The sequence below is a fragment of the Trypanosoma melophagium genome, assembly GCF_022059095.1.
Source record: "Trypanosoma melophagium isolate St. Kilda chromosome Unknown ctg5segment0, whole genome shotgun sequence".
NCBI lineage: Eukaryota > Euglenozoa > Kinetoplastea > Trypanosomatida > Trypanosomatidae > Trypanosoma > Trypanosoma melophagium.
The window spans coordinates 432217-459250 of NW_027125187.1; the positions used below are offsets into that span (position 1 = coordinate 432217).

Here is a 27034-nt window from a genome sequence, read left to right on the forward strand (position 1 = left end):
AGATTTAATGCATGTACTCCATGAAATACATAAAAAAGTGTGAAAAACACCTATACACCCACACCCATATATATAAGACATGGTCTCAAGGACTATTACCAGAATCAAAATCATAATCTTCATCATCTTCTTCCTCATAGGAAGATGAATAAGAGGAGTTAAGACAGAATTCCGGCAAACACTGCTGTGTGACCATAATAGGAGAACTGTCCATGCAGTCAATGGATGCTATATAATGCCGTCTATCACGCTTAGCACTATCTCCAACAACGATATCACCACCAACACCTTCATCAACAGTTTCATCATCATCTTCCTCTTCTTCTTCTTCCTCTTCATCCCTATTATTATTATTATTATTATTATTATTATAAGTAGCAACAATACTATCATTTTCATCATTTACCTTATCGTCAATACCGCAGATATCATTGAATGTTAACGGAATAGTGCATGGAAGAGTGGTATCCCCATTCATACTGCCTCCATAGACAGGCGACATGAAACAATCCTCATCATCCAAGTAATACGACCTTATAGCACTATTAGGCTCCGGCAATTCCACCGTACTATGTGAATTTATATTCTGCGTAGGTGAAAAAAGATCCACAAGTGGAACAGTATCATCATCATTATCATCGTCATAATCATCAAAGCCAAACGTTGTCCTTCGCATTAATAATTGTCGTTGCCTTTCATGTTCATGGCGCCAGGAAGTACTATGTATCTCATTATCATCAGAGTTATCGGGGACAATAGCAGTAGCCGTATTACCCGAATCACGAGTTAAACAGACAGTACTACCAGCCCCTGCAGTAGATGACACTTCGGAGAGAATAATTAATGTTCCCAGTTCAATATCATTATTACTAATGCCATTATTATTATTATTATTATTATTATTATTATTATTATTATTATTATTATTATTATTATTATTATTATTATTATATTTATTTTCGTATGGCTTTCCTTCTTCTTCTTCATCATCTCCGTTTCGTTGCCGCTTCACCCCAGCAGCAATATCCGGTGAAGTTACAATATCCGCACACAGAGATGAGATCTTCCAACTGAGATGTCGCACTAATTCACAGGGTAAAATACTTGCCCCTGTTAGACCATCAAAGAGTCGATGTGCATGAAGATTACGTCGTTTTAATCGTTCGAAAATATCTTCAAATCGTTGATCCGCCGTTGTACCAATACGTAGTACTCGTTCTCCCACCTTCAATTCAACATGTTGTTGTATTTGTGTATTATCACCATAGGCATTATCTGAGGCGTAGGCGCGTACATGATCTCTGCCTATAAACGGACGAGATACGTGACCATCGTTTGTAATAATAGGAGATACATGATCTGTACTCTTTACCATAACACTGTAAAAGAAACAGCATAAAGGTCTTTCTGTTACTTCCCAATTATCTTCAACTGTCTCGTAAATAAATTCTTTCCCATCACCATCATCACGATTCTTTGCTCGTGTAAAATTACGTACTACAATTTTTGGGTATTCCTTTATTTTAGATTCAGGTTTTTGAACTTTCATGGAATCTGCTTGATTATCACCACTTTTGCAGCGAGAACAATAGTAGGCACCGTTGAAGCAACATTTTCTATTATTGTTATTATTATTATTATTATTATTATTATTATTATTATTACAGCAACTACTAGTATTACTGTTTGTCCTATCATGAACCATAGTAGTTAATGGTTTACTAGATTCTAATCCTCTCTTTAATATATGCTCACCTTCTGTGGTCTCTGGTGGGTGAATAACAAAATACTGATTCAATCGGTACTCCAAACCCGCTGCTAAATCTCTATACGTCATAATTCCCCTATAGAAAGGAATCATAACATCACCTCTGTAATCTCTAGCCGACCCATAACAACTTCGGCTTCCCACTCTTCTTGTTGTATTATTATTATTATTATTATTATTATTTATTCTTGTTGTTGGTGTGGGTGGTGGTGGTGAACATTGATAGAGACTGATACACACCACCCCGAGGGATACGATGGCTTCTTCCCCATGCATGCATAAGTTCTATCACAATCCCTGTAATCTGTACAGGTGTATATTTAATAAATTTCCTTTCCTTAATCTTGCTACTAAGAGCAATTTCCACACTAACTCCTTAAAACAAGTAAGAAAGAAAGAAAAGTAGAAAATCAAATAACATAAAAGCAACATCACATATAAAAAAGAAGGCAACATCAGAAAAAATAAAACAAAAAGTAATAAATACATATATGTGATTGGAAGGAAAGAGAAAAACAAACTTACCTCTTATCTACCATTTTTCCCTTTTTTTCCTGTAAGTTATTCTCAATTTTTCCTTTCGCCGGAAAATGTTTTATTCCTCGTTTACTACATCAGCTTCTCGCTATACACCAACACAAATGAGTAAGTAAAGGTTTCATACATGCGGAGGAATAATAATAATAATAATAATAATAAAACACGCACACATACAAAGTGAGTAGCAGAATGAATTTCTTTTTCTTAAAAAAACATAGGAAGGAAATAATAAGAAAGGAAAACAAAACAGAGCAAAGGGTGTTGGGCTGAAAGCTTGTCATCTATGCATCCCACAAACACGCTCACGCACCCACAGAGTGACACACCATTCGGTGAGGACTTCCACGTTGCGTTACGATTGATCTATCTAGTAATAAAAGCGCACATTATTTCCATCGCTCAGACTCATTGTTAGCGCCAATAAATAAATAAATATATATATATATATATATGAGCCAAATCTTTTTTTGTTTGCGAAAAAACAATGAGTGACGAAAATTGTAAAAAGAAAAACACGGATCTAGGGAAAAGCGAAAGATATAACATGCTGCAATACTCACAAGCTTAAAAAAAAAAGATAACATATATTTCTATTATCTTGATTTATTAATTCTAAAGGCACATCCATGCAAAAAAAAAGTAGAAACGGATCCACACATAAGCAAGGGAACCTTTAGGAATCAACACATTCATAAAAAAAAGGTAAAATTATTTACCATCTATGTTTTAAATTAATAAAAGGGCAGGTAAGAAAAAAAAAAGAAGAGTAGGGCGTGTAAAAGTGAAAAAAAAAGCTGTATTGTTTTTCATTAAAATATTGCATCTAACAAGAATAAATAAAAAGTAAAAGGGAAGAAATCACCAGAAACATATACATAAACACACACAAATGCGTATATATATATATATATATATATATATATATATATATATATACATGCGAAGATAAAAAAAAGGTCTTGTGAGTATGAGTACTTCTACCATTCCCTGAATAAAAAGTTCATTACATATATATTTCTTTTTTTTTATCATTGACGTTCTCTTTCTTTTTTCTTTTTTTCTTTATTTTCAAATCAGCAAAGAGAAATTACCTGCTTATGGTTGTAAAATAATACGGCAACGCAACTTCTCTCCTTGCTCGAACAGGACGGGCCAATATCTCTGGACTCAGCTTCGCCTTGTTAGGGTCATCAAAGTACGTCTCTGCATCAAAGTAGCGTAATGCTTCCTTTCCCCACCCCGGCGGTCGTTGACCTTCTATTTTCTCTTCATTCCCTTCAATAATTTGCCGTGTGGACTGCGCCTTTGGTGTTCTATTAGCCGCCGCCTCATCCGCCACATCATACATCAATTGTCTCTCCACAACAACGGGGCATAAGGCATTTTTGCCATCCGTCATTTCAGCCAATTGTCTTTTGCGGCTTCCGGTCGAGTTGTTTTTGCCTCGCCCCGATGTACTGCCGCGTGTTGTCTGCGGCGTTAACTCCGCAGCCGTTAGTGCGGCCGGGGCAGTGCGGGGCTCTTCTTCGTTTTCACGCCCCACGAGAGTCCGACTTCGGCGGGAGGTACAGAGATCGGCGTGGGTCTCGGCATCCTGTTTATCTTCTAACGACTTCAGCAGTATTGAGATGGCTGATGATCCAGCATCTGTGTCTATTTGCTTTTCCATCGCTTTCTCTTTCTTTTCTTCTTCTTCCACGTCCACTACGGTTTTATCGTTATTTCCTTCTTGAGCCTTTCGTTTGGCTTCTTCTTCTTGTTGCTGCCTTTCTCGTTTTTTGGCTTCCCGAATAAGTCGTGGTATTTTTTCAGGTGAAGCAGTGTAATTGTCAGGGAAGTATTTATCTGCCTCAGGACCCCAACCAGGACGACGAGATACTATAGCATCACTTTCTTCTTTTTCTACAAGTGACTCTTCTTCCTTGGGCGGTTGTATCTCTTTATCTTTCTCTGCCACTTTAGATGAGGATGTCGTCCTCTTCTTCGTATTAGCAGCGGGAGCAATAACATTATTATTATTAGTAGTAGTAGTAATAGTAGTAGTAGTAGTAGTCTTTTTCGCATGGACCTTATTCATAAGTTTATTGGGGCTTGAAACATAATTATCAGGGAAGTATTTATCTGCTTCAGGACCCCAACCAAGCCTAGATCCTGTATTCTTTTGTACTTCTGCCATCCCACCTGCTGTACTATTAGTTTTTTTCTTTTTATCCACAGTAGTGACATTAACAGTAATGGGTTCAAATACTCTCTTAGACGACGACGATGTCGTTGTCAATCGTTTAGAATTTGTAGCGACTGCAGATTCCTTTTCAGGTTTTTGTTTTTCTTCCTTTTGTTTTTCTTTTTTCTTTTCTACCGCTTGCTGATTCCTTTGACGTGAGGATACAGAAACTCCGGAGCGTCTTCCCGATTCCACCGTCTGTTCTTTTGTTTTCTTCGTCACAGCTGTTACTTCTGCCTTTGTTTCTGTCCTCTTGGTACCACGGGCAGTTGTTTTTTCTTCACGAACTTCCTTCACGGCTTCCTCGTGTTCCACGGCGGCTGTTGTCGCATGAGAATTCTCATCTATTTCAACTGTTCTCGCACCTTCCATAGTATTCATAGTAGCTGTTGTAGTTAATGTATCAGTCGTACTATTATTATTATTATTATTATTATTATTATTATTAGTAGTAGTAGTAGTAGTAGTAGTACCATTGGTTGTTGTTATTGCTGATGATTCTCCTCCACTTCCACCACCAGCAGCTCCTTCCTTCAGTCGCAGACGCATGTGCAGCACCTCCTCCTTCACCCGCACCACCTGCGTGACGAGGTCCTGCGCGAACACCTCCGCTTTGTGCGGGCCGCAGTTCACAAACACCTCCGTGACGGAAATGTTCTCGCGGGTGAAAGTGTGCCGCCCATCACTGCGGCGTGTGAGGAGTCGCTGCATCGCGTCTTTGGCGAGGCGCCGCACTGTCGTCTCATCGCCGATCGGCACGCGGAATGTGCCGGCCACGTCCTCCGCAATGAGGAGAGAGACGGTGGCGAACTGAGGCTCGCTAGAGGACATATATATATATATATATATTGTTCTGAAAATAACAGGAGGTGAATAATAATAATAATAATAAACAAATAAATAAACAAACGAAAGAAAGGGAAAAGAAAAAGAAGTTATTGAGTATCTAAGAGAGTAGAATAATCTAAAAAAGAACACTTCTTTTTGTTTTCACCCTTTTTTTTCGTTTCGTTGTTTGCTTTTACTTGATTCCTTAAAGAGAATGTGAAAAAGAAATCTTTCCTTCTATTCGCCCCACCTTCTAAAGGACGTTTTTTATTTGTGTGTCCCTTCTGGTCACAACCTAGCGAGAGTTCCTTACGCTTTTAAATGGGTTTATGTGTGTATGTGTATATATTTACAAATAATATTAAGCGAAGAAAATGAAAAAGTAAGAGAAAAGAAACGAAGTCAACAATTGAAATCAAAGGGAAAAAAAATAATAAAATGAAAAAAAAAATACTTTAATCTACTACAGAATTTCTTCTGGTGGTAACATATGCAGTGTAAGGTTTGAAAATCCTCACATTGACAATTCCACAGATTCATATCGCACTAATAGAGGGGGAAAAGCGTTACTGTTCATCTCTTAGAGATTAAGAAGAGGATAGGATTTCTGCTTATTCCGATTCACTTTCTTCCTCCTCTTCTTCTATGGGTGTCGTTTTTGTGTTTCTACGTCCTTGTAAAACTCTAGAAAGAAATTTTTCAGGTGCAAATTCCCATAAAAGACGAGTATACAATAACACAGGATCCTCACGCCAATCAAATGTAGATCCTAGTACATCTTCCTCTGTTGAGAATGGAGCTTTCTGAAATATCTGCGGCATTGTATCACGAAGCTCACTATGTACAGCAAAGACTGGTGTTTCCTCTGTGATATGCATCTTTCGTTTAAGTCGACGATTTCGTCTATATGGTGGGGGTAGCATAGCTTGTGCTGCTGAAAGACCACCTGTTCGTTGTTGTTGTTGTTGTTGTTGATGTTGATTATTTTGTTGGTGTTGAGGATCACCTGATCTTTTTGTTGTACTACTTTTTTTTGTTTTTTCTAAATCCGCATCTACTTTACGCTGCGCTCTACTCTGAGTGGTAGCACTACTACTCTCCTTTTCTTCTCCAGCATCGTTGTTCTTATTATTGTCATCACCTGCTTCCGTCTGCTCCACATCATGTTCTTCTTCCTGTTCTTCCTCCTCATCATTATTATCATCGGGGGCCTCACTTTCATCATCACACTTCATATCATCATCACGGCGCCGCGATGAGGATGAGGCGTTGTTTGATCCCCCGCCGCCAGTTCCTGTACTCCGCTGCGTGCAAGAACTCACGGAGGGCACATCCCGCAGTAAATTACGTGGATCGCCCCCCGGTGGAAGACTTGTGATGACATGTACGTTTTGACGACCTGCACGACCCATTTTAATTAATGGATCTCGTGTGTATACGAGATAACTAGTGGGTGGGGAGAGAGCTGCAAGATTAGCCGCTCCACGACGAGTGTGAACTCCACTATTACTATTTGGAATAAGTGTCACACTTCTACTATTATCCAGCCAAACAACATCAGCCGTTGGGGCAGCAGGCGCTGGAAGCGCATCTGCGTTTTCAGGCGGCTTAATAACCGGTTCCCATCCACGCATTCGCTTTAGTGCCCGCTTTGAGAGTTGTGGAGCAGTAGTAGTAGTATTAGTAGTAGTATTATCTGTGGTATCTGTATTATTATTAGTAGAATCTGTAATTACAGGTGATGGTAGAATAAATGGAGATGTCTGTTCACCCTGTGATGTCGTGATTGTCTGTTCACTATCACTAGGAGGTGGTTTCTCATCTAACTTTGATATCGCCTTTTCGTCTCTTTTGTTTGCCGCGGTTGCCTTTGCAGAACTAGCAGGGCGTCTCACAGAACGCTTCGATGTCATATTTTCTGCGTTTTTCTTTTCGTTTTTTTTTTTCGTTGTTTTTGTTCTCTATAAGGTTTCTCACCTTTCATCAAAAGTGTGAAGAAAAAAGAAACGAAAGTAAAACAAAATGAAAATAAAAAACCTGAATGAGAGATAATAGGTAATAAAACGTATGCTTCTCTTATTCACCAACACACACACACACACAGAAAGAAAGAGAGAGAGAGAGAGAAAAAAAAAAGAGTTATAACGTCACAGCTTCATCAATTAGAGATGAAGAAACGAAACAACAACATCCACAATACCCTAATCAAAGAGAAAAAGAAAAGGGACGATTCTCTGTTTTTTTTTTTCTTTCTTTTCGTCTCCTCGAATATATGAGTTTTAAACGCCCTGCTTCTCGCACAAAATTCACCACAAAAATACACCCTCCTTACTTACACGTACAAATATATATATATATATATATATATATATATATATAGTATAACATCTTCCCTTGTAATAGAATTAAATCCCTTTGCGGGATATCTGAAATCGTCTGTATGCTCCTGCAGTGATGACATTTCCCTGTGCATCTTGCATCTCTTCTTCCTCTTGATCTTCATGAAGTCGCTTGCGGAAGCCTGTAGTGCCGCCCATCACTTTATCCCGCATTGCAATCACCATACGAATACTGGAGATGCCCTCGTAATCCCGCAGGTGATGAGTGACGCCAAGCCGACGTAGTCCCTCCGCGTGCCGCTCCGCCCCAAAGTGTTCACGAAATGCTTTTGGTCCAATATAAACAGTATCACCACACACTTCACAGCAGTAGCGTTTGTGTAATTGTTGTAATTGCACCAACCAACGGGCTACGGGTTTGCCATCACGGTCCAGTAATTGTGTATTTGTCTCTTCTTCCGCAGTAGTAGTAGTAGTAGTAGTGCCTTTTGCCTCACCAGTGGTTTCATCCTTCGCTAGGGTTGTCATAACATCATACTGAGCTGCCTGGGCCACACTACTTTCTACCGTTGTACCACACTTTTTTCTGGCTTCTTCAACAGAGTGAATAAATTCATCTTGTAAGTGTTTACGCTCCCATTCTATTTCTTCTGCCGTTTTACTGTAATCACGCAAAAGCACCTTTTCCGTTTCCTGTAGTGTTTCAAAGAGGAGTGTCTGTAGTAACATCACAATTTTTCCTTCCGCCTGAATGACTGCCTTTATGTCCGTCAACGATGGAGGAGTTTCACCATCTTTAACGGTCATAGACTCCACGTAAGTAATTGGCCAAAGTGCAAATGTTTTTGTATATTTCCGCAATGGTGCTGGTGTTATTAAAGTAGCTGTAGATTTTTCTGTTGAAGTTATACCACTTGCTCCTCCACTGTTGCTATTGTTTCTCACTACTGCCTTTTTGTGTTCTAGTAATTTTGACCAATACTCTTCCGCATCTGTCTCAGATTTTTCAAGCGATGAGAGTAAAACATCCTTTTCCATTACCTTTATACGTCCATAAAAATCAATTAAGTAATTAATTAGATCTTCAACAAATTTTCTGTACAATGTAAATCCATATACCTTTCGAAATGGATCAATATCATTTAAAATAATATTTGGGATAGTAGGAATAAAGGAAAAATATTCTACACGTCCCTTCCATCCATTTCCCAACGGATCATTCGCTTCTTCAGCTCTTTTACTTGTTACCAGCATAAAATCACTGTAATGGTGGTAGTGTGATTCCAAGTCAAGACAACTACCATAGCGTTCATATACTGAGAAAAGTCCCTCTAACATGGAAGGATCTGGATGATCAATTTCACTCTTCACCGGTGGAAGATCCCGAAAAGTGCGGTGATACTCGCGAATATCCGCAACCTTCGCTTCAAACTCCTTCATAGCGGTACTCAGAACATCATCCCCTTCGGATGGGGCCTCTTGAGCCTCCACAATCTCATCTTGATCAAGATAGAGATCTAGTAATTTATCCGCAATAGGGCCAATGGATTCCGCTTGTTGCATAATGAAGTGGTCGCGAAGGATCAGATGACGTTTATTAGTGATATCCGTGAGAAGTTTCTGTTGCACAATGTTATCAATGTGGTGTTCAATGTCTGCCTCAAATAGGCGAATTTTCTCTAGCACACCGCCGAACATCCTGATGCTTCCCTTCTTCTCCTTGTTGCTGTTGTTGTTACTTATTTCTTTCCCCCTTTCTTTTTTCCTTTTTATTTTTAATGTATTTAAATATGAATCTTACTCACAGGATTATACTGCAACGCCTCGTGTGTGTGTGTGTGTGTTTTTCTTTTTGCCCTTTCTCTCTCCTTTTCTTCACTGAAACAGCGAGAAAAAGAGAAACGAAACTCTCTTTTCCTTTACCTTCTTGCTCCTCCCACTTCTGAGAAAAAATAACAACAAAAAGAAAGAAAGAAAGAAAGAAGAAAACCAACAAAAATTTCAGAGAATTGAAAAAATACATTCTTCCCCAATACAAAAGAACAGTAAATATAATAAAATATCTCTTATGATTACCATAAGGTAGAGTGATAGTTTTGGAGTGGCAATATAGCCAGCACACTCCCAGACGCAAACACACACATCAACATGCAAATTCATACATACATACACAGAAAAAAAAAACTATACATACAAATACTCAACAAAAAGAAAAGAAGCTAATACAAAAAAAAAGAGGAACCGTGGCCCTCGTTTCCTCCTTTCTCTTTTGCTTTTTTCTTCTTCCTTTATTTCCATATCTATTTTCTCACTTTCTTAATCTATCGTTCTTTTTTTTTTCTTCTTTCACCGTCTCTGACACAGTCTAAAAATTAATCTGTTTGTGTATTTATGTATGTGTAGGTGTGCGTGATTGTGAATAAAACATGTGTGAATGCAATTGTGTTTCCATTTCAGAGACACAAAAAAAAACGTGTAATGAACATTCTTTTTTTTTTCGTTTCTATGTACATAGATAATTGAAATGATTTCATTTCCTTTTTTTTTCATTTTTCTGCCAGCTTTTCTTCTTTTCTTTCCTTCTGTTTCATTCATAAGTCTCAAGCGAATCCCGTATCTATCAGCGATCCCTTTTTTTAGAGGTCGTTGTTGATACGGATCCTGGTTCAACAACTTGCTTTTTTAAGTAATACACCCACTGCAGTGCCTCACCGTGATATGTAGTACTAACAGTTAATTTCGCCGTCTGTGCCGTCTGTTTATCATCATCCATTTTACACATGAGTTGAATATTAATAGCCTTCTTCGCTGGTACAATTTCTGTTGTTTTAGGAATCACAACATTAGGTGAATCTATGGCGAGTGAAAGTGTAATGATCTCATTAAATACGTTTTTGAATGGAATACTTGTGGTTTGTCCACTTCGTAAAGGGAATGGTCCTTGCCTTTGAGGCGGCAGACATGTTGCCACAATAGGGAAAATATACTGACCAGCAATAGAGGAGTAAACTTCAATCGTTTCTCTCACTTCACCCACACTTACGGGTTCATAATTAATATCAACACTTACTTCTTGTCCCTCTGGACGGGTTGTTCCTTGTACTTTCACAGAACTAGAACTTCCAGACTTTGTAAAAACATTATTCTTAGATGGAACACGAACAACAAATTCACAATTTGACTTACTATAGTGGAAGAAACCTAGTGGAAATACTATAGATTGTCCAAGTGGACACGTAACTTTTATAGCCTTCTCTGGAACTGGTGGATTTGAACGAAGATTAAGTTTACATGTCGTTGTACCGAGTTCTGGACTTGTTACAATAACAGTAGCCATTGGATAATCTTTATGTACAAGTGGGAAGAAACGTATAGGAATTTCAGTAGCACTTTTACGTGGTATTGTAACAGATGAATCTACAAATATTACATCATTTCCATTTTCAACTTTTGTAGTAGCTATTACATTCTTTTCAAGAGGATTTGTAATATGAAGTCGATGAAAAGCACTAGTGCGTACAGTTGCTACTAGATCAGTCTTTGAAGATACAGACTTTGGTACAAACCTTAGAGCTATATCAAACATCTGAGAATAAGCTTCTCGTTCTGAACATCGACAATGCACTGTAGCGTGTATGCTTCCCTCCTTTAATGAAGTTAACGTAATAGGACAATCTCTACTTCCTTTAGGTGGGACATCTACACTTACTGGCATCTTTACATTTATCATACCCCTCTCTGGTTCAGGAGTGAAATTTACACTTATATAGAAACGTAATGGTTGTGTAGATTCATTCTGTAATGTAAACGACTCAGCGTGTGGTGTATTTGTCTCTACCACCTTTTCCTCTAATGCTCCCGCATCTGTTGGATGTGTTGCCTCACCCTCAAGCTGTATCGATAACGCCGCTCCTGTAGGAAGTGGAATAAACAGATTCGCCTCATCCTTTTCCTTTGTTACCAGCACTGGGGCATACGTTAATGGCAGCATCGCCGTACTCCTCGCATTTACCTGCAGTACCTTTGGCGCCGTCCACAGTCTACTGCTTATAACGGGTTGAATCGTCCACGTGGATTCCGTGGGATTCTCAATTGGCACGGCCTTTGTGACAGTGGCCCGCGCCTGGCAGTTAAACCCCATAATCACATCTGCCTTTGGTCGAGCGACACTGTGGGCCTCCACGTTAACAGAGAGCGGCTGGGCATTATCAAACTCCACCGTAACCGCACGGCGAAATGCGGTTCCTGCCTTCTTTGGGGAATAAACGAATTCGCAGGTTTGTTCTGTGTGGGCGCGTACTAATCCACTGGGCGGAATCACCTTCATTTCACTGTTTGTGGCTAACGCCGAATCCCAATTAAAGCGTTGAGAGATATCACCACTATTCATAATAACCACACGGCGAGAGGCTGTGGCTCCCACAACGACATCGTTAAAAAGGATATTTTGAACATCCAAATGCACCTCCGCATCTTCACAAGAGGCTGAAAGAAGCGCTAATGGCATTTCTTTTCCACACACAATCATTCGTAATTCCCGCTGAAATTCCGCCATACGAGCTGTAGGTTTAAAAGAAACCGTAATAATACGAACTTCTCGCGGTCGCATTACAAATAAATCATTTGGTTGAATTGTAACACCTCGCTCTAATAAATCCGCATCCAATGCATTCGCAAGAGAAATAGGCGTAGGTGTACGACTTCTACAATCAATTCGTAATTCCCCAGCACGACGTTCACCAATACGTGCCGCCCCCAACTTTAAAAATCGTATCGGAACTTCAATACGTGGTATAACCCCTTCACCTGTTAAAGGAATAAATATTGGATAGGTACCATTAATAAGAATTTTAAGTTCACTTGTAAATCCTCCAACTTCACGTGGTGTAAAGCTAATTTTGACATTTCGTACTTCTCCAGGTGTTAATACTAAAGAAGAAACATCCAAGTCAAAAATATCCCCCTTTGAAAGAATACAATCTATGGCGAGTGTTTCCCGTAATTCTCCATTCATCATAGATAATGTAGTACTCATAACTGAACCAGAAGAAAATTCAGTTATAAAACAAGCTCCAAAATCGTACTTTTCAAATCCAAGATTTAGTTTTGGTACATAACTTACAGCTGATAAACGAATAGAGTATAATATACTCTTTTCAACTTTGCAAAGAATTTTAAAATTACGTAAAGATTCTTCTGATGAAGGAGAATAAATAAGCATTATCACAGCACGTTGTTTAGATAATATAGTACCAGACATTGGATTTAATTCAATAAAACGATGTTCTGGTACTACTAGACAGTAATCTACGGCACACTGACTTTCATTTGTTAGTATTAATCGTTTTCTCACCACCGTATCTACTTGTATACGTCCTAAACTTAAATGAAACATATGTGATGGTTGTACATAAAGAGGTTCCACAGAATCATCATCATTATCTTCTTCAATACGAAGTGTAGTATGAATACAAAGTCCTTCACCCTTTACATTTATTGTTAAAGGATCTGTTAAACGTTTCACACGACAAACCAATTTCGCATTCACAGAACTTTCTTCTTTAGGAGCATACCATACACTAAGCATCATTTTTGAGTTTGGTGGAATAACACCACTCATTGGTTTTACCCCAACTGCATTTTCAAGATCATGTACAACATGTTCAAAAGTAAAAGGGAATGGAACATCTTCTCGATTTTCAATTTCAATACATCTTTCTGTTTTATTTCCAACTAACACACCTCCAAAGTTTACTTTACTAACATGCAGGAATACATTTGGTTCTTCTGCCTTTCCTACTAAAAGGAAAGGTATAGACATTTGACCTGTAAGGAAAAAACTCCATTTAGATTCTCGAATTCCAATAGATGTAGCAGTATATTCAAATCCCATTTCACATTGTTTTCCTGCTGAAATAGATCCAGAAGGTGTTAAACATCTAAAAGGTGATATACGCTGCGATAATGGATCTCCAATCCACTCAAAACGTTGGGGTATGGTAGTGGGATTAATAACCTTAAAAAATACACTACACTTACTCTGTAAACCACAAGTACGAAACATAATAGGAATCGTATCTGGATTTAAAGAAGGTCCTGCCTCTCCTTCAATACGGGTTTCTAAATAATCGCATGGTGGTACATTAAAATGTACTAAAGGACATTCCGCGGATCCACAAAGCTGAAGATATAGTTTAGTTTCTAAAGTATGTGGAAAATTTCCAATAAGCATTTGGGTAATATCTTCTACAAAACGTGGAGCAAAGGTAACATTTATATCACGATGTGTTTCAGGTTCGACTTCTCCTGATATAGGATCTGCAGTAAAGATACCAGAAGTATCTTCATCTCCTGCAGCACGAGATTTTAAATCTCCAAAGACAAAAGAAAATGGAAGTACATTTGAACCTGTATTTTTAACCCGTAATACAATAGAACGTCTTTGAAATATTTTTGTTCGAGGAAATGTTAAAACATCTGTAATTTCCATATCATTATTCATAGGAAGAGTTACTTGATAAGAAGCATAATCACAAGAATAACTTACAAATAGCATTTTTTGTAATGAAATATAACCTGTAGTATTATAATCCGGTTCTGGAATAGGTTCCATAACTTGTTTAAAATTCCTCTTGCTATCCATTTCAGATTCTACAATAGTTCCTGCTGATGTTTCTCTTACATCATCTGTATTAGATGAATACATAACCATTTTTGGTTTTACATATGTATTATCCCATTCTTCATTTTCTGCCAATTCAATAGATGTAACTCGAAGTATACAATGAAGAGTGTCTTTTGAAACAGTATCAGAGAATAATCGTACTGTTATTGATTTAGATGTTCCAGGTAACATATGTCCCATAAAAGGTGTATACGTAACCGTATCAGATGGAGATTCCCATTCAAATCGAATCGTATGAGGAGAATTATTACGTATCGTCAATACCCGTTCCTTTGCACATGATACATACCAATAACCCATTGTAAGATGATCTTCTGTTGTAGGATCAATATTATGAAGACTTATAGTACTAAAGTATCCTTCCGCCGCAATAAATAATTCACGATTTTCATATGGATTTTCTGTTACCGCCACACGTAGTCGTACTCTCCATCCACTTGGTTTAGAAGGTGTAAACGTTACAGTAAACGTTTCTGAACCACCAGCAGGAAGTGTAATAGATTCTTTTAGTTTTGATACCATAATATCCCTTGGACAATCATCCGGTGTGGTTAATCTAATTGTAGCCGCCAATTCGCCCGTATTACGAAGTGTAAAAGTCCTTGTAGAGGACATTCCAACAAGTGTTAATGGCATTTGTATCGTTCCAGGTAGGAGTGGATTATTATTATTGTTATTATTATTATTACCACTACCACTCGTATCATCATATGTGAATTGTGCCACAGAAGCCTTCTTCATATCTTTTCCCTTTCCTCTTGCCCCTTTCTTCAGCGGTAGTGGAAGACCAATACTAAATGGTATTCGCAGTGGTGGGGGCAATATATACTCCAGTGTGGGTAAAATACCCTCGCCCGTTAACTCAAAGCGAAGAGCACCGGTATTGGGATTCGTCCCGCCCACCACCACCGCCTCAAAGCAGGCACTAAACGATTGAAGAGTTGGCGGGGAAAAACAAACCGTCACATATCGACTTTCAAAGGATGGCAATTGTAAAGTGTCCACATCCTCATGCTCGCCATCTAGCAGTAGGTGAAAGCCATCCACGCTGAGGGAGTAATCCTTTTCTTTTTCCTTCTTTTCCCGTTCTCGTTCCTTTCCCTCACGTTGATTTATGGGTAAAAGTTGAAACTTCACGGTGCATGCGATGGGACTGGAATTTGCAATACGGAAACGTTCCTCTACACGACTGCCAACAAGTGTTGCCCCAAATGAAAAGAGACGATTTTCCCGCACATAAACTCGCATCGATCGATTACATTGCGCCAAACTTGTTACCACCTGCTGTTCTTCAAACACTGTCTCAATATCAACTGGAGAAGAGAGATCTGCTACTATTCCAGGTGTCGTTGGAGAGGCAACCAGCTCAAACGGTAATCCTTTTACATCTAAATCTGGTTCACAGTGATCTACGTAAATTCCAAGTGTTTCTCTATGACTTGTCTTTGCTGTTTGTACGGTAACAACTTGAAATACAAGATTCTCTCCTACAGGAATAATTCCACAACTTGGTGTTACTGTAAAAGCACCAAGTTGAAATGGTAAATCCATTCGTGTGGATTTACGAGGTTTTTTAGGTAAATTATCACTCTCTTCCTGTGAGGGTAGGGCAGGACTGGTTCTGTAATTAAATAATCGAAAATTAAGTGGAAAACGTCCAGTATTTCGCATTTCAAAGGTACATTGTTTCTTTTGATCAGCAAAACATGATCCAAAATCAATACAAGATGGTCTAATAGTAAATGTATTATACCAAGCTTCACCTGTTATAGGAATAATTTGAACTGGGTATAAAAGTTCTTTAGCAATAGGATCAAAAAATAATGCTTCAATTACACCAAGTGCTGAAGGAATTTCTCCTTCTTTTGTAAATCGAATAGATACTTCAATATTTGCTAATGCAGCATCTTTAAATCCTACAAGTCCACGTAATACGCCTTCACTTGGTGTAATTGTAATAAGACCTTGAAGAGCTTTTGGAAGACGTAACATATAACCAACATCATATGGTCCTTTATTAAGAATACGTAGTATTTCCTTCTTTGTATCTCCTACATGCATAAGTTTAAAATCTATTCGTCGAGTCCATTCTAATACTGCATCATGAGCTTCTGCTTTAATTGTTAAAGGAAGTGATTCAAATAAAACATCTTCAGAATCTGTTACTTCCAATTTAAGTTGAATATTATGAACTCCTGTACGTGTTGGTTTAAAATGGATTTCAAGAGGATAAACTCCATTTACATCAAGAACTCCACCTGTAGAACTTAATTCAAATTCTTTTGTTAATTTTTCAAGACCTGATATACGCCAACGAGAAGGCATTAAACTAATATTAGCAATAGTAATAACTTTTTCTACTACACGAGTAATTAAACAACGTCCATACTGTAAAAGATATTCTTTCTTTCCATCAAGTGTTACCGCTGGTCTTGTACCAATGCAAGAAACATTTACATACCATGGTATAGGATTATCTCGTACTGTTACTATAAGTCTTGATACCACTTCACCAATAGTTTCAGGCGTAGCTCGTAATGTTACCGTAGCTTTCTCTCCAACTGGAAGGGTAAACCTATTTGGAGTAACCGTAAAGGTATTATCTTTTTCTTTTCCAAATATTAAAGATATATCCGCAGGAAAAATCCCAGTATTGGTAAAAGTCAATGTATCATGGGCACTTGTATCCCTCGTTACAAGAGAATTATTTCTATTCCCTGACACTCCTAAATCACTGGGATGTTTATTATTTTTTTTTACAGGAACCGATAGAGATTGCATATTTCCAGAACAAACAACAAGTGGTCCAAATTCATAGGTTCGTTTTGACATAACAAAAGCTCTACAAGGTCCTCTTCCAGCTATAGGACGTGGTTTAGTTAAAGCAAAAATACTCTTTTCATCTCTACTAATCTCTGGATATGCCGTACTTGCAATAACGGGTAAAGTAATTTCTTGACTAGTACCTGTAATACCAAATACAAAAGTAGGTGTATGTTGACCAACTTTATCACTACAGAATACTACAACAACATCTACAGAAGATTTGGGTGGTACAATCCAGCGTGTATTTTCTTCCATTGTTGGTACTAATTGCGCTAATACTCCTTTGGGTGTTTTCTTTAGTACTAAATCACGCTGTACAACTGAAAAAAATCTAAATTCTTCAAAAGGTTCAAATAAACGCTTTACGCGATCGTCATTTATCCATTCCCAATGTGCATATCCTCTTGATACATCTGAAAAGTCTATTCGAAGTTGTGATCCTCCTCCTAATTGCGTAGTTGCTGATAATGATGGTGGTGTTAGTGGTGGTTCTTCTTGAACTTGTACTGTTGAAGGGAATACATGAGCAATAATATCTTTAGTAACATCTTCTTCACTCCCTTCAGCATTAATAACGTCATGTATAATAGTATTCATACGTCGTAACAATATATAAAGTTCTTTGTATTGTTCAACTTCTGAAAGTTTATTCCATAAAGGTCTAGGACGTTGTTCTGGTACATATTTCTTACCTTTTGATGTAGATCGAATAGTCATCTCTTTTTCTTCCTGTTCAGTAATTTCAGCATCAACTACGGCTTGAACTGTAAGTTGAGAAGTTTTCATACGTTCTGCGGTAAAACGTTCTACTTCATTATTAGCTTCAGCAAGTTCACTTTTACATTTATTAAAATGTAATAAACGATTATTATATGCATCCCTTTCTTCCTCTGAAAGTTTCTCATATTCTTCTTCGGAAAGAGGAACTGTCATGGCTTCTTCAAGATTTCCATAACATTTTTGTTGAATTTCAAGATTTCTACGAAGTCCTGCTGTAGCCTCACTAACCCCAAGAGAAATAATATGTAAAGATATTCCTGTACCTGATAATGCCTCTTCAATAGCAAATAATATCGCTTCACGATCATTTGTAAGAATAGATTTTACATCATCCAAAATTAAACTCGTTTTGGGATCAATTCCTGACAAGTGACGTTTTAAAAGTGCATGAAGAAGAATAACAACTTTCATTTTGGCAGGATTTTCTACTGGAACTGGAGTACTTGGACTCGTGTTATTTTCATTATTATGTGTTGTACCACTTCTTCCTTCTTCTGAAAGAATATTTCGAATAAGTTCACCTTCTGCAGTATCAAATTCTGCTTCTGCACGTACCATAGCATTTAAATCCAATTGCATTAACTTCATTGTTTCTTGTAATTTTTTCGTTTGAGTAGTTTTACCTGAAAAAGGCGGTCCTGTAATAATAATTAATTTTGGTTTTACTACAGTTTCTTCTGGTGGAGGTGGAGGAGGAGGAGAAGGGGTTTCTTTTTTAGAATGCGCTGCCAGTTGTTTCTCTAATCGTAAGAGAGATGCGGTACGTCTAAGTGATAATCGATTTCCATAACTTCGTTCTGTTGGCGGTTTATCATCTAACTCATCCATATCTTTATACTCAAGTTCCATCTCTTGTTTTTGAAGCTCATCAAAGACGGCATCTAATAATGTTTCAGATAAAGAATTACCTGGTTCTCGAATTGGAAGGTGAAGTTCGCGTTCTCCATTACTTAGAGGTTTTTTCATCATTAAAGCACGTTCCAAAATAAGGAGCTCTGTACTGTATTTATGATCATAATTCATACTAAATACTTCAACCGGTTGTTCTTCATTATTTGTAATAGTAAAAGAGCTTTTTATAACTTGACATGGATGAACTGCTGGAAATACTAAAGGAGAAGGTGAAAATTCCACATTCACTCCAATAACTTTTCCTTTTATATCAATAAAATAATCATTTGGATTTGATACATAACGTAGACGAAGTCTTGCTTTTGCCATTCCCTTTACTCGTGTCATAAAACTTAATTGAATAGTCATGCTAGAGAAAGGTGAAAGTGTTCCTCTATCCTTACTTACTTTAAATTGTCGTTTATTCATAAATGTTGTGGATGGAGGTTCTGCAGCACTAGAACCCGTGGGAGCCTCAGTATCCGGTTTTGGTTTACTCTCTATTAACAGTATACTCCAGGCACAAGGAACCGCTTCCTCATTTGAGAAATGCAATGGTATTTTCTTAACATGACCAAGAGGAACATCACCAAAGTCTACGATGCTTTCATGCGTTTTAAGAATTGGTACGGCAACAAAGCAAAGAACCTCAACAACCACACGTGGACCTTTTTTAATATCTATAAAAAAGTTAAAACGATTGGCACCATTTGAAATTTTTTCAGGGTCATCCGTAGATAATTTTAGGGTTACTTCAAGTTCTCCAAATGGAGGTATAGCAGGAAATTTAACGGGTTCAACTTGTAATATATCAGGATCTATCATTCTTCTATCTAGCACAATAGCCAGAGAAGTAACTGATGTATTCACCATCATTATTTTCGTCGTACGAACTTCATGTCTCGTCATATGACCAAAGTCAACGGCATAACGTGCGAGAATAATTTTCTTTTCCTTTTTTTGAGATTTTATATTGCGACTACTCGCTTTCGGTGAGGAAACCGGGGGAATCGATGGAGATGGGATTGGAGATGATGTATTGGATGAAAAAGGCGATGTTGGTGTAGTAATAGGATTTAAAAGATTACGACAAAACGTTAATCGTTCCGCCTCAATTTCTGCAAGTGCTACACGTGGAATCTTTTGTGTATGACCGGCCTTTGTGTAATAGGGAGTCCAATCACTATCCAATAGTTTCTCCAGACAGCGTTGATATGTGTGATCCTCTACACGTCTCAGCTTGGCCTTCTTATCATTTGAAATTAATGCAATCGTATTAGCTTGCCCAAGTCCTCTTACTGTAATGGGCTGCGGATCACGGTGTCCAACTTGTACATAAAATGTCTCAATCACTTCTTCCGGTATAACTGGGCGGAATGTCACTGTTAGTGTAACGCTGTTCGTTACGGTACCACTCATAGGACTTACTTTTACAGAACCCGGCTGCTTTAAACCACCGAGATCTACCGTAAATGGAACCGCCACATGTGAGGGACTTGTAATACAAATTGTCTTCTTCGCGGATTCCTCATGATGCATACTTCCAAAATCCAGTTGTGTGCAGTCAAAGCGAACGGCGGCATCACTCCAGCCAATGAGATTAATTTTATAACTTGGACCGCCTGTTAGTGTACATGTTGCCGTTGCCTCGTGTCGTCCACGGGTGCCGTAGAAAACAGCCTCCACAACACGTTTCTCACCAGGTGGAATTACACCGCGAAAAGGAATAAAATCAAAATATTTGTGCTTTAATGGTTTCTCATTTTGGTTTTGTTGTTGTTGTTGTTGTTGTTGTTGTTGTTGTTGTTGTTGTTGTTGTTGTTGTTCGGTTGATGAGGAAGTTTCATTATTAGATTCCACACTCCATAAAAATTCCGCCGCCACAGATGATGACATGTTCGTTAATGTGAGTTCCGATCGCTTTTCCGTTTCTGCGAGAATAGAACCAAAATTTACTTCTCCTCCTTCTGGTTGAATACGAATAACCGGAAATGCCATATTCGCATAAAGGTTTACATACTCCGTAAATGGATGATTAAGAAAGGCAACAAGAATACGACTTTTCGCCGAATGTGCAATATTATCATGACGGTAAAGATAATCACATGTAACTCCCACAATATGTGTTTCACCACTTGCCAAAGTAAAACTTGTAGGTTTTTCTAACGTAAAAGGAGAAAGTGATCCTCGTGGGGTTTCTACACGTTTAAGTGTCACTTGTAATGGTTTAGAAGTTTTATTCTTCATTGTGAAAGTCTTTGTTGTAACAGTCTTACCGGCTTCTCCTTCCACACCGTAAATGTAATCAAATACCACACGTTTGGTACTGTAGGAAATTAAAGGATTAACAAAATTTCCTGTTATAGTGGTAGCAAGAATAGGTCGAAAAACTTTCTTATCTTTTAATACAAATTCCTCTGAATAAACTCCTGCAGTATCTGATGAGGCTTGTACAATAAAAGGATAAGAAGTACCTGCATGAATTATAGTAGTCTCAGGAAGAATACGAAAAATATTTTGTACTCCTGTATTCTTTGAACGATTAGTGCGATTGCTACTCCAGAGAACTTCTATATCACATCTTCCATGATTAATAATTACTACTTTTTTTTCTGTTAAATTTTCAGTAAAAATATCACCAAAGTCAACAGTTTCAATAGGTTCTACCGTAACTAATGCATAACCTTTTCCAACGGCACTAATAGGAATCATTTGAACATCATTTTCTGCATATTTAACGGTTAGCTGTATTTTATCTGAAAAGGTTCGTGCATCATCTAAACGTGCAGATACTTTTAATGTCAAAGAACCATAAGGAGCAATTTCTCCTTCACTCTTTTCAAGAGTAAAAACAGATTGACCATCTCGTGCATTATCATGCATTAAATTCAATTTAAAAATAGCAGAAATAGGACTTGTATTATTTAAAACAATTTCCTTTTCTGCATGTTCTAATAGTACTAACGTTCCAAATGAAAGTGATTTTGGTTCTACCGTTACAGTAGGTCCTCTAGCCGTTGCGGTTACAAGAACAGGCAATGGTGGTTCTTTAGATCCAAGTACACGAACAAAGAGAGTCAATCGTAGCGTTCCAACATTTAATGGTGTTAATTTAACCGGAACTTGAGATCTACTACGGGGTTCAATCACCGTAACCGTAGATTCCGCATTTTCCTGAGATCCAATAACAACCTTTGCATTAGGTACTCGTGCACCATCTTCATTAATCATAATAACATCATATTTTCCAAGAAGTGCGGTTTTATTAACAAGTTCCAAATTCATAGTATATTCATGTCCAACAAAACAAGTACCATAATGAAGTTGCTCTGTAGAAAGAGATAAAGTTGGTACAAGACATGCTGCTTTAACAGGAAGTGACTCCACTGCCTCACCAACTCCTTCAACATCTACAATAATAACGGTTTCACATTCATCTACAGTATTAGATACAAAATCTACACGTAATTCTTCTTCTTCTCGTGGTAAAATATTACCTTCAGAAGGAGAAATTGTAATAGCATTATGTAATGGACTTGTATCAGGTATACGAAGTCGAAATTTAATTGGAATTTGACCAGTATTTGTCATTTTTACTGTTCTTGAATGTAAACAATCAAATGATACATTACCAAAATCCAATTCTTCTATATTAAAATGAAGTGAAGGTCCTGTAACACGTCCACGGAAACGAAGTGTTAAATATTCAAGAGAACCATGTAAATGAATACGAAAAGTTTCAGATATAAATCCTACAAGATCTGATTGAAGTTGAATAGTAATAATTTCTTGAGCTCCAGGAGCTAATACACCTTCAGAAGGTTTAAAGGTAAATTTACGTCCCATAAGAGTATCCTGTAATAAAACTGTATAACGTGCTTCTATACAACCTTTATTTGTAATAGCTACCTTATATTCATGTAATGCACCAATAAAAATATCTCCAATATCCAATCGATTATACTCCAATTCACATTTTGGTCCCATACCAGTTCCTTTTACTAGTAATGGAAGTCGTTGTTTTCTACCACTAATATCAAGATAGGCAGTAGCAGAATAATCCATTGCAAGTTGTGGATTAAAAGTAACGATGAATTCTTTACTTCCTTTTGCATAAATTACACCACTTATAGGTTCAAGTGTGAATACATCATCATCAAAGACTCTTCCATGTTTCATAAGAGTTTCAACACGTTCTGCTGTGAGTCTTTTTCTAGTTGTTTCATAAGGTGAGTTAGACAATACCGCATACGTCAGGGCCTCTGATTGTTCTATTAATTTTTGCTCCTCCACTTCTCCCTCTTCCAATTCCGTACGATCAGATTTCCATGAAAAGTAAACTGTATGATCACTATCATTGCGAAGGCGTATAATGGCTTGATTTTCCAGTGTAACAAATGTACTGGGAAACTCCAGTGTATTTTGCTCCAGTACCACATTTACTTCTATAGCATTTCCAATCAATGGTAACTCCTGCAACATATCTTCCTCCGGGCCAAGGCGGAAAACAATTGCGGAATTATATTGCTGCAGCTTCGGCGGTGTAAATACAACGGCAACAGGAGTAACGCCCCCATTCGCTTGTACAACTCCACTCTTTGGTGAAATCGTAAACGGCGCAGTTGTCTCTGCATGCCACTGACACTCTAATTGCCCGGTATTGCGCAGAAAAAGTGTTGTCTCCGTGGTGCCCTTCACCGGTGCCGGGTTTACAGTGAAAGTCTGCGGAAGTGCCAACCGACCACGACTGGCAATGCAGTGAATGGGAATAGTGAACTCCTCGTGGTCGGTCGTAATAACAAGATCACAGTGATAATCGCGGTTTTCCTCCGGTGTAAAGAGGACTTTGTATGTGAGTGAGAGACCAGAGGCTACCTTCATGGTGGTTACACCATTTCTCGGGAGTTTAAGTTTGATGAAGTGGCTTTGTGGACGGGCAACACGAACAAACTGGGTTTCTTTCGTTGTGTTCTTTAACTGTAATACCACCTCATACGTTTTGTGGGGTTCAAACTCACGAAAGTAAATTTCGTGTGGGTGAACTTCAAATGTCATTGTTTTTGGAAGTCGGCTGGTTGCTGCGGCAGCGTCCATTGTGTGCACAACACCACCATTGCTGTTTATGTTCATAGGAAGACCCGCAGTTGAAGCAGCGTCTTGTGAGTGATACATCGCACTGCTAAAATTTAAATACCTAACAACTTTCTTTCTTTCTTTTTACACACACAGAGAGAGAAAGAGTTCCTACGTGTGTTCTGTGGTCCTCTTCTTTGGTTTCTTTTATATATATATCACGTAAGTAAAGAAAGAAAAAAAAAAGAAGAAACACATAAAGGAAAAGAGAAAACGAAAATAAGAGTGTGATAATAAACCACTAACACTGTGAAAAGAAGAAAATACAGCAAAGAAGAACAAGAACAAATGAAAGTGAGCTGTGGATACGTTTAAGCATATACTAGAAAAAAAAATGAGAACAAACAACAATAATAACAGCAACAAGAAAAAAAAAATAGCGGCATTAAACCATCTTTTTTCAGTTTACTGCTTATCTAAAGATAGTAACTCTCAGTCCACCTTTTTTCTTCCTTATTGATAGATACACAGCCTTCTTTTTTTTTACATTTCAATGCAGGGAATATATATATCCCAGAAAAACATTCACAATCCCTCCTCAGATGAAAAACACCTCCGCACATATTATCCAGAGATTTCTTTTTTCCTCTTCCTCTTATTCTTCATCATCCTTGTTGTTATTTGCCGCAGGACAACTGGTCTTTTTAACAAGTATCAACACACTCTCTGCCCCCACCTTCGCATCCTTTAATGTAATATTCTCATCCAATAAGAGTGTACCATTGTGATTTACCACATACTCGTCCATATTTACTTGACCCAATGCGGGTACAGTACGGCGAAAGAGTCGCAGTGTGTCATGAATAGTTAATTGCAAGTCTACGGGAATTTCATGGCGTCCCATGTAACACTGCAGTGAAACAGGCACTACTGTAGACATCGTCGGTATTATTGGAAGTTTTATTTGTTGTATGTTCCTTTTTTTTCTTTTTTTTTTTCCTTTCTTATAGGATCTCAGTCGTAAGGAAAGACAGAGCACAATAAACAGAGAAAGAGAAACAGAGAAAGGAAAAAAAAATCGATATGTAAAATGGATTAAAATAATAAAAAAAATAAATCCCCTAAAGGAGAAATAATAATAAGAATAATAAAAGGAGGGAAGACGAAAAGAAAGATAAAGAAAATAAATATATCTTATTTGCAACACAGAGGAATTACAACTTATCGAATGTTTACTTCTTTCTTTCTTATTTTTTATGCTTGCTCTCCTCCTCCTCATTTTTGTCGATGTTTAGTAAATAAGTTCAATACCAACTGAACGCAGTGCATCCACCGTCCACGACGGGTAATCTCGTTTTGGGAAGTACACTAGGAAAAAGTTCTGTACGTATTCTGTAAAAGTTCCCTCCTCGATTGCTGTTCTCGCCCCACGTGTTAAGTTAATGAGATACGCCAAATTATGATAAGAAAGAAGTGTAGAACCGATACTTTCTTTCGCAGCGACAAGATGTAAATAGGCACGCGTAAATGTCTTGCATGTGGAACAGTTACAATTAGGATCTAATGGTCCCATATCATTTGCATACAATTTCTTAGAAAGTTGAAGTTTTCCAGTTGACGTTAATGCCGAACCAAATCGGGCTGTACGACAAGCGTATACACAATCAAACATATCTACTCCAAGAGCAATACAAACAATAATATCTTCTGGATATCCCACACCCATACAATAACGGGGTTTATCCCTTGGCAATGCCTTACAACATTGAGCCACAATACGCCAAAAATCATCCTTTGCCTCTCCACCACTTAATCCACCAATAGCAAATCCTTTACATGCTGTTCGTTTTATCATTTCAGAAAGACATTCCGCTCTTAAGACGGAATCAATACCTCCTTGTACAATACCAAATATACCTTGTTTCTCAGGATGCATATTAGCAGCAAGACAGCGGTCTAACCATCGAATTGTTCGCTCTGAAGCTTCCTTTACACGAGGCCCTGTTGTTAGTACATGCACAACATCATCCAACTGCATCATAATATCACCACCAATAGCATTTTGAATTCGTATACTATCTTCTGGACGTAAAAGAAGTGCATATTCACCATCTTCATTCATAAAAGATTCTGTCACCGGAGCATCCCTATTATTATTATTATTATTATTATTATTATCACTCAAAGCATTGGAATTCCCAGCACTACCTCCATGCGTAGACTGAAAACGTACGCCTTCCTCAGTGATTTTAGCAAGTCGTAGAAGACTCACCATTTGAAAACCACCACTATCAGTAAGTATATTCCTTTTCCATCCCTGCAGAAAGTGAATGCCATCCATATTATTCCGAATCCCTGATGTTTCCCCTCCTCCTTCTTTATTATTATTATTATCATTATTATTATTATCATTATTATTATTATTATTATTATTATTATTATTATTATTATTATTATTATTATGTCCCTCCTCTTCCTCCTTCTCCTTCTCCTGTTCCTGTTTTTGTATATTCTTCCGTCGTGTGATCTCATTAAGAATCGCCTCCCCTGGTCTCAGCCCCAAGTGATAAGTATTACCGAGAATGATCTCCACATCGAGGGTCTCCAGTTGTCCCACCGTGACGCCTTTTAGTGCCGCCTGCGTGGCCACAGGCATAAAAATGGGCGTCCGCAGCGGGCCGTGCGGGAGGTGAAAGAGACCACTGCGGGCCTGTTGAAGTGTGGACGGTCTGGGCCCGGTGTTGGTCTCAAAGGAAAAGAACTTCTCTTCCTCTGACATGGACAGGGATAATAAAGAGAGAGTAAGAGAGTAAGAGAGAGAGAGAGAAAGTGTATAGTATTATCGAATATGTATTTCCCTTTTTTATTAGTTATTATGTATCCTATACCTCTTTTGAAAAAGTAAATAATAAGAAAAAAAAACAAGGGAAAAGAAAAAGAAATTCCACTTTAGAGGATTAATTACATATCATATATATATATATATATATATAATACTGTCACTACTTCCTTAATACCAGGAAAAGACTAAACGCAAGTATCAGATGAAAGAACAAAAGCATTGAAAATCATTAACTCAT

General features: G+C 37.8%; 7 protein-coding genes across 7 annotated transcripts; all 7 read right to left on the minus strand.

Moving 5' to 3' along the window:
• Positions 1-85: 85 nt before the first annotated feature.
• On the minus strand, positions 86-2044 carry LSM04_005659 (uncharacterized protein; the record flags this gene model as incomplete). Its single annotated transcript, XM_067329585.1, has 1 exon — positions 86-2044. The coding sequence occupies one exon, from the start codon at positions 2042-2044 to the stop codon at positions 86-88; it is 1959 nt and encodes a 652-aa protein (XP_067187423.1).
• Positions 2045-3395: 1351 nt separating this feature from the next.
• On the minus strand, positions 3396-5363 carry LSM04_002138 (uncharacterized protein; the record flags this gene model as incomplete). The annotated part of the gene is made up of 1 exon (XM_067329586.1): positions 3396-5363. One exon carries the CDS (start codon positions 5361-5363, stop codon positions 3396-3398), a length of 1968 nt encoding a protein of 655 aa, XP_067187246.1.
• A 608-nt stretch (positions 5364-5971) lies between these two features.
• On the minus strand, positions 5972-7273 carry LSM04_007243 (uncharacterized protein; the record flags this gene model as incomplete). Its single annotated transcript, XM_067329587.1, has 1 exon — positions 5972-7273. The coding sequence occupies one exon, from the start codon at positions 7271-7273 to the stop codon at positions 5972-5974; it is 1302 nt and encodes a 433-aa protein (XP_067187495.1).
• A 492-nt stretch (positions 7274-7765) lies between these two features.
• On the minus strand, positions 7766-9397 carry LSM04_001768 (SF3A3 domain; the record flags this gene model as incomplete). Its single annotated transcript, XM_067329588.1, has 1 exon — positions 7766-9397. One exon carries the CDS (start codon positions 9395-9397, stop codon positions 7766-7768), a length of 1632 nt encoding a protein of 543 aa, XP_067187230.1.
• Positions 9398-10319: 922 nt separating this feature from the next.
• On the minus strand, positions 10320-24053 carry LSM04_003545 (Abnormal spindle-like microcephaly-associated protein; the record flags this gene model as incomplete). Its single annotated transcript, XM_067329589.1, has 1 exon — positions 10320-24053. One exon carries the CDS (start codon positions 24051-24053, stop codon positions 10320-10322), a length of 13734 nt encoding a protein of 4577 aa, XP_067187314.1.
• Positions 24054-24609: 556 nt separating this feature from the next.
• LSM04_008341 (uncharacterized protein) lies at positions 24610-24894 on the minus strand (the record flags this gene model as incomplete). The annotated part of the gene is made up of 1 exon (XM_067329590.1): positions 24610-24894. The coding sequence occupies one exon, from the start codon at positions 24892-24894 to the stop codon at positions 24610-24612; it is 285 nt and encodes a 94-aa protein (XP_067187543.1).
• A 351-nt stretch (positions 24895-25245) lies between these two features.
• LSM04_000087 (tRNA-guanine(15) transglycosylase-like) lies at positions 25246-26733 on the minus strand (the record flags this gene model as incomplete). The annotated part of the gene is made up of 1 exon (XM_067329592.1): positions 25246-26733. One exon carries the CDS (start codon positions 26731-26733, stop codon positions 25246-25248), a length of 1488 nt encoding a protein of 495 aa, XP_067187144.1.
• Between the last annotated feature and the right edge of the window lie 301 nt (positions 26734-27034).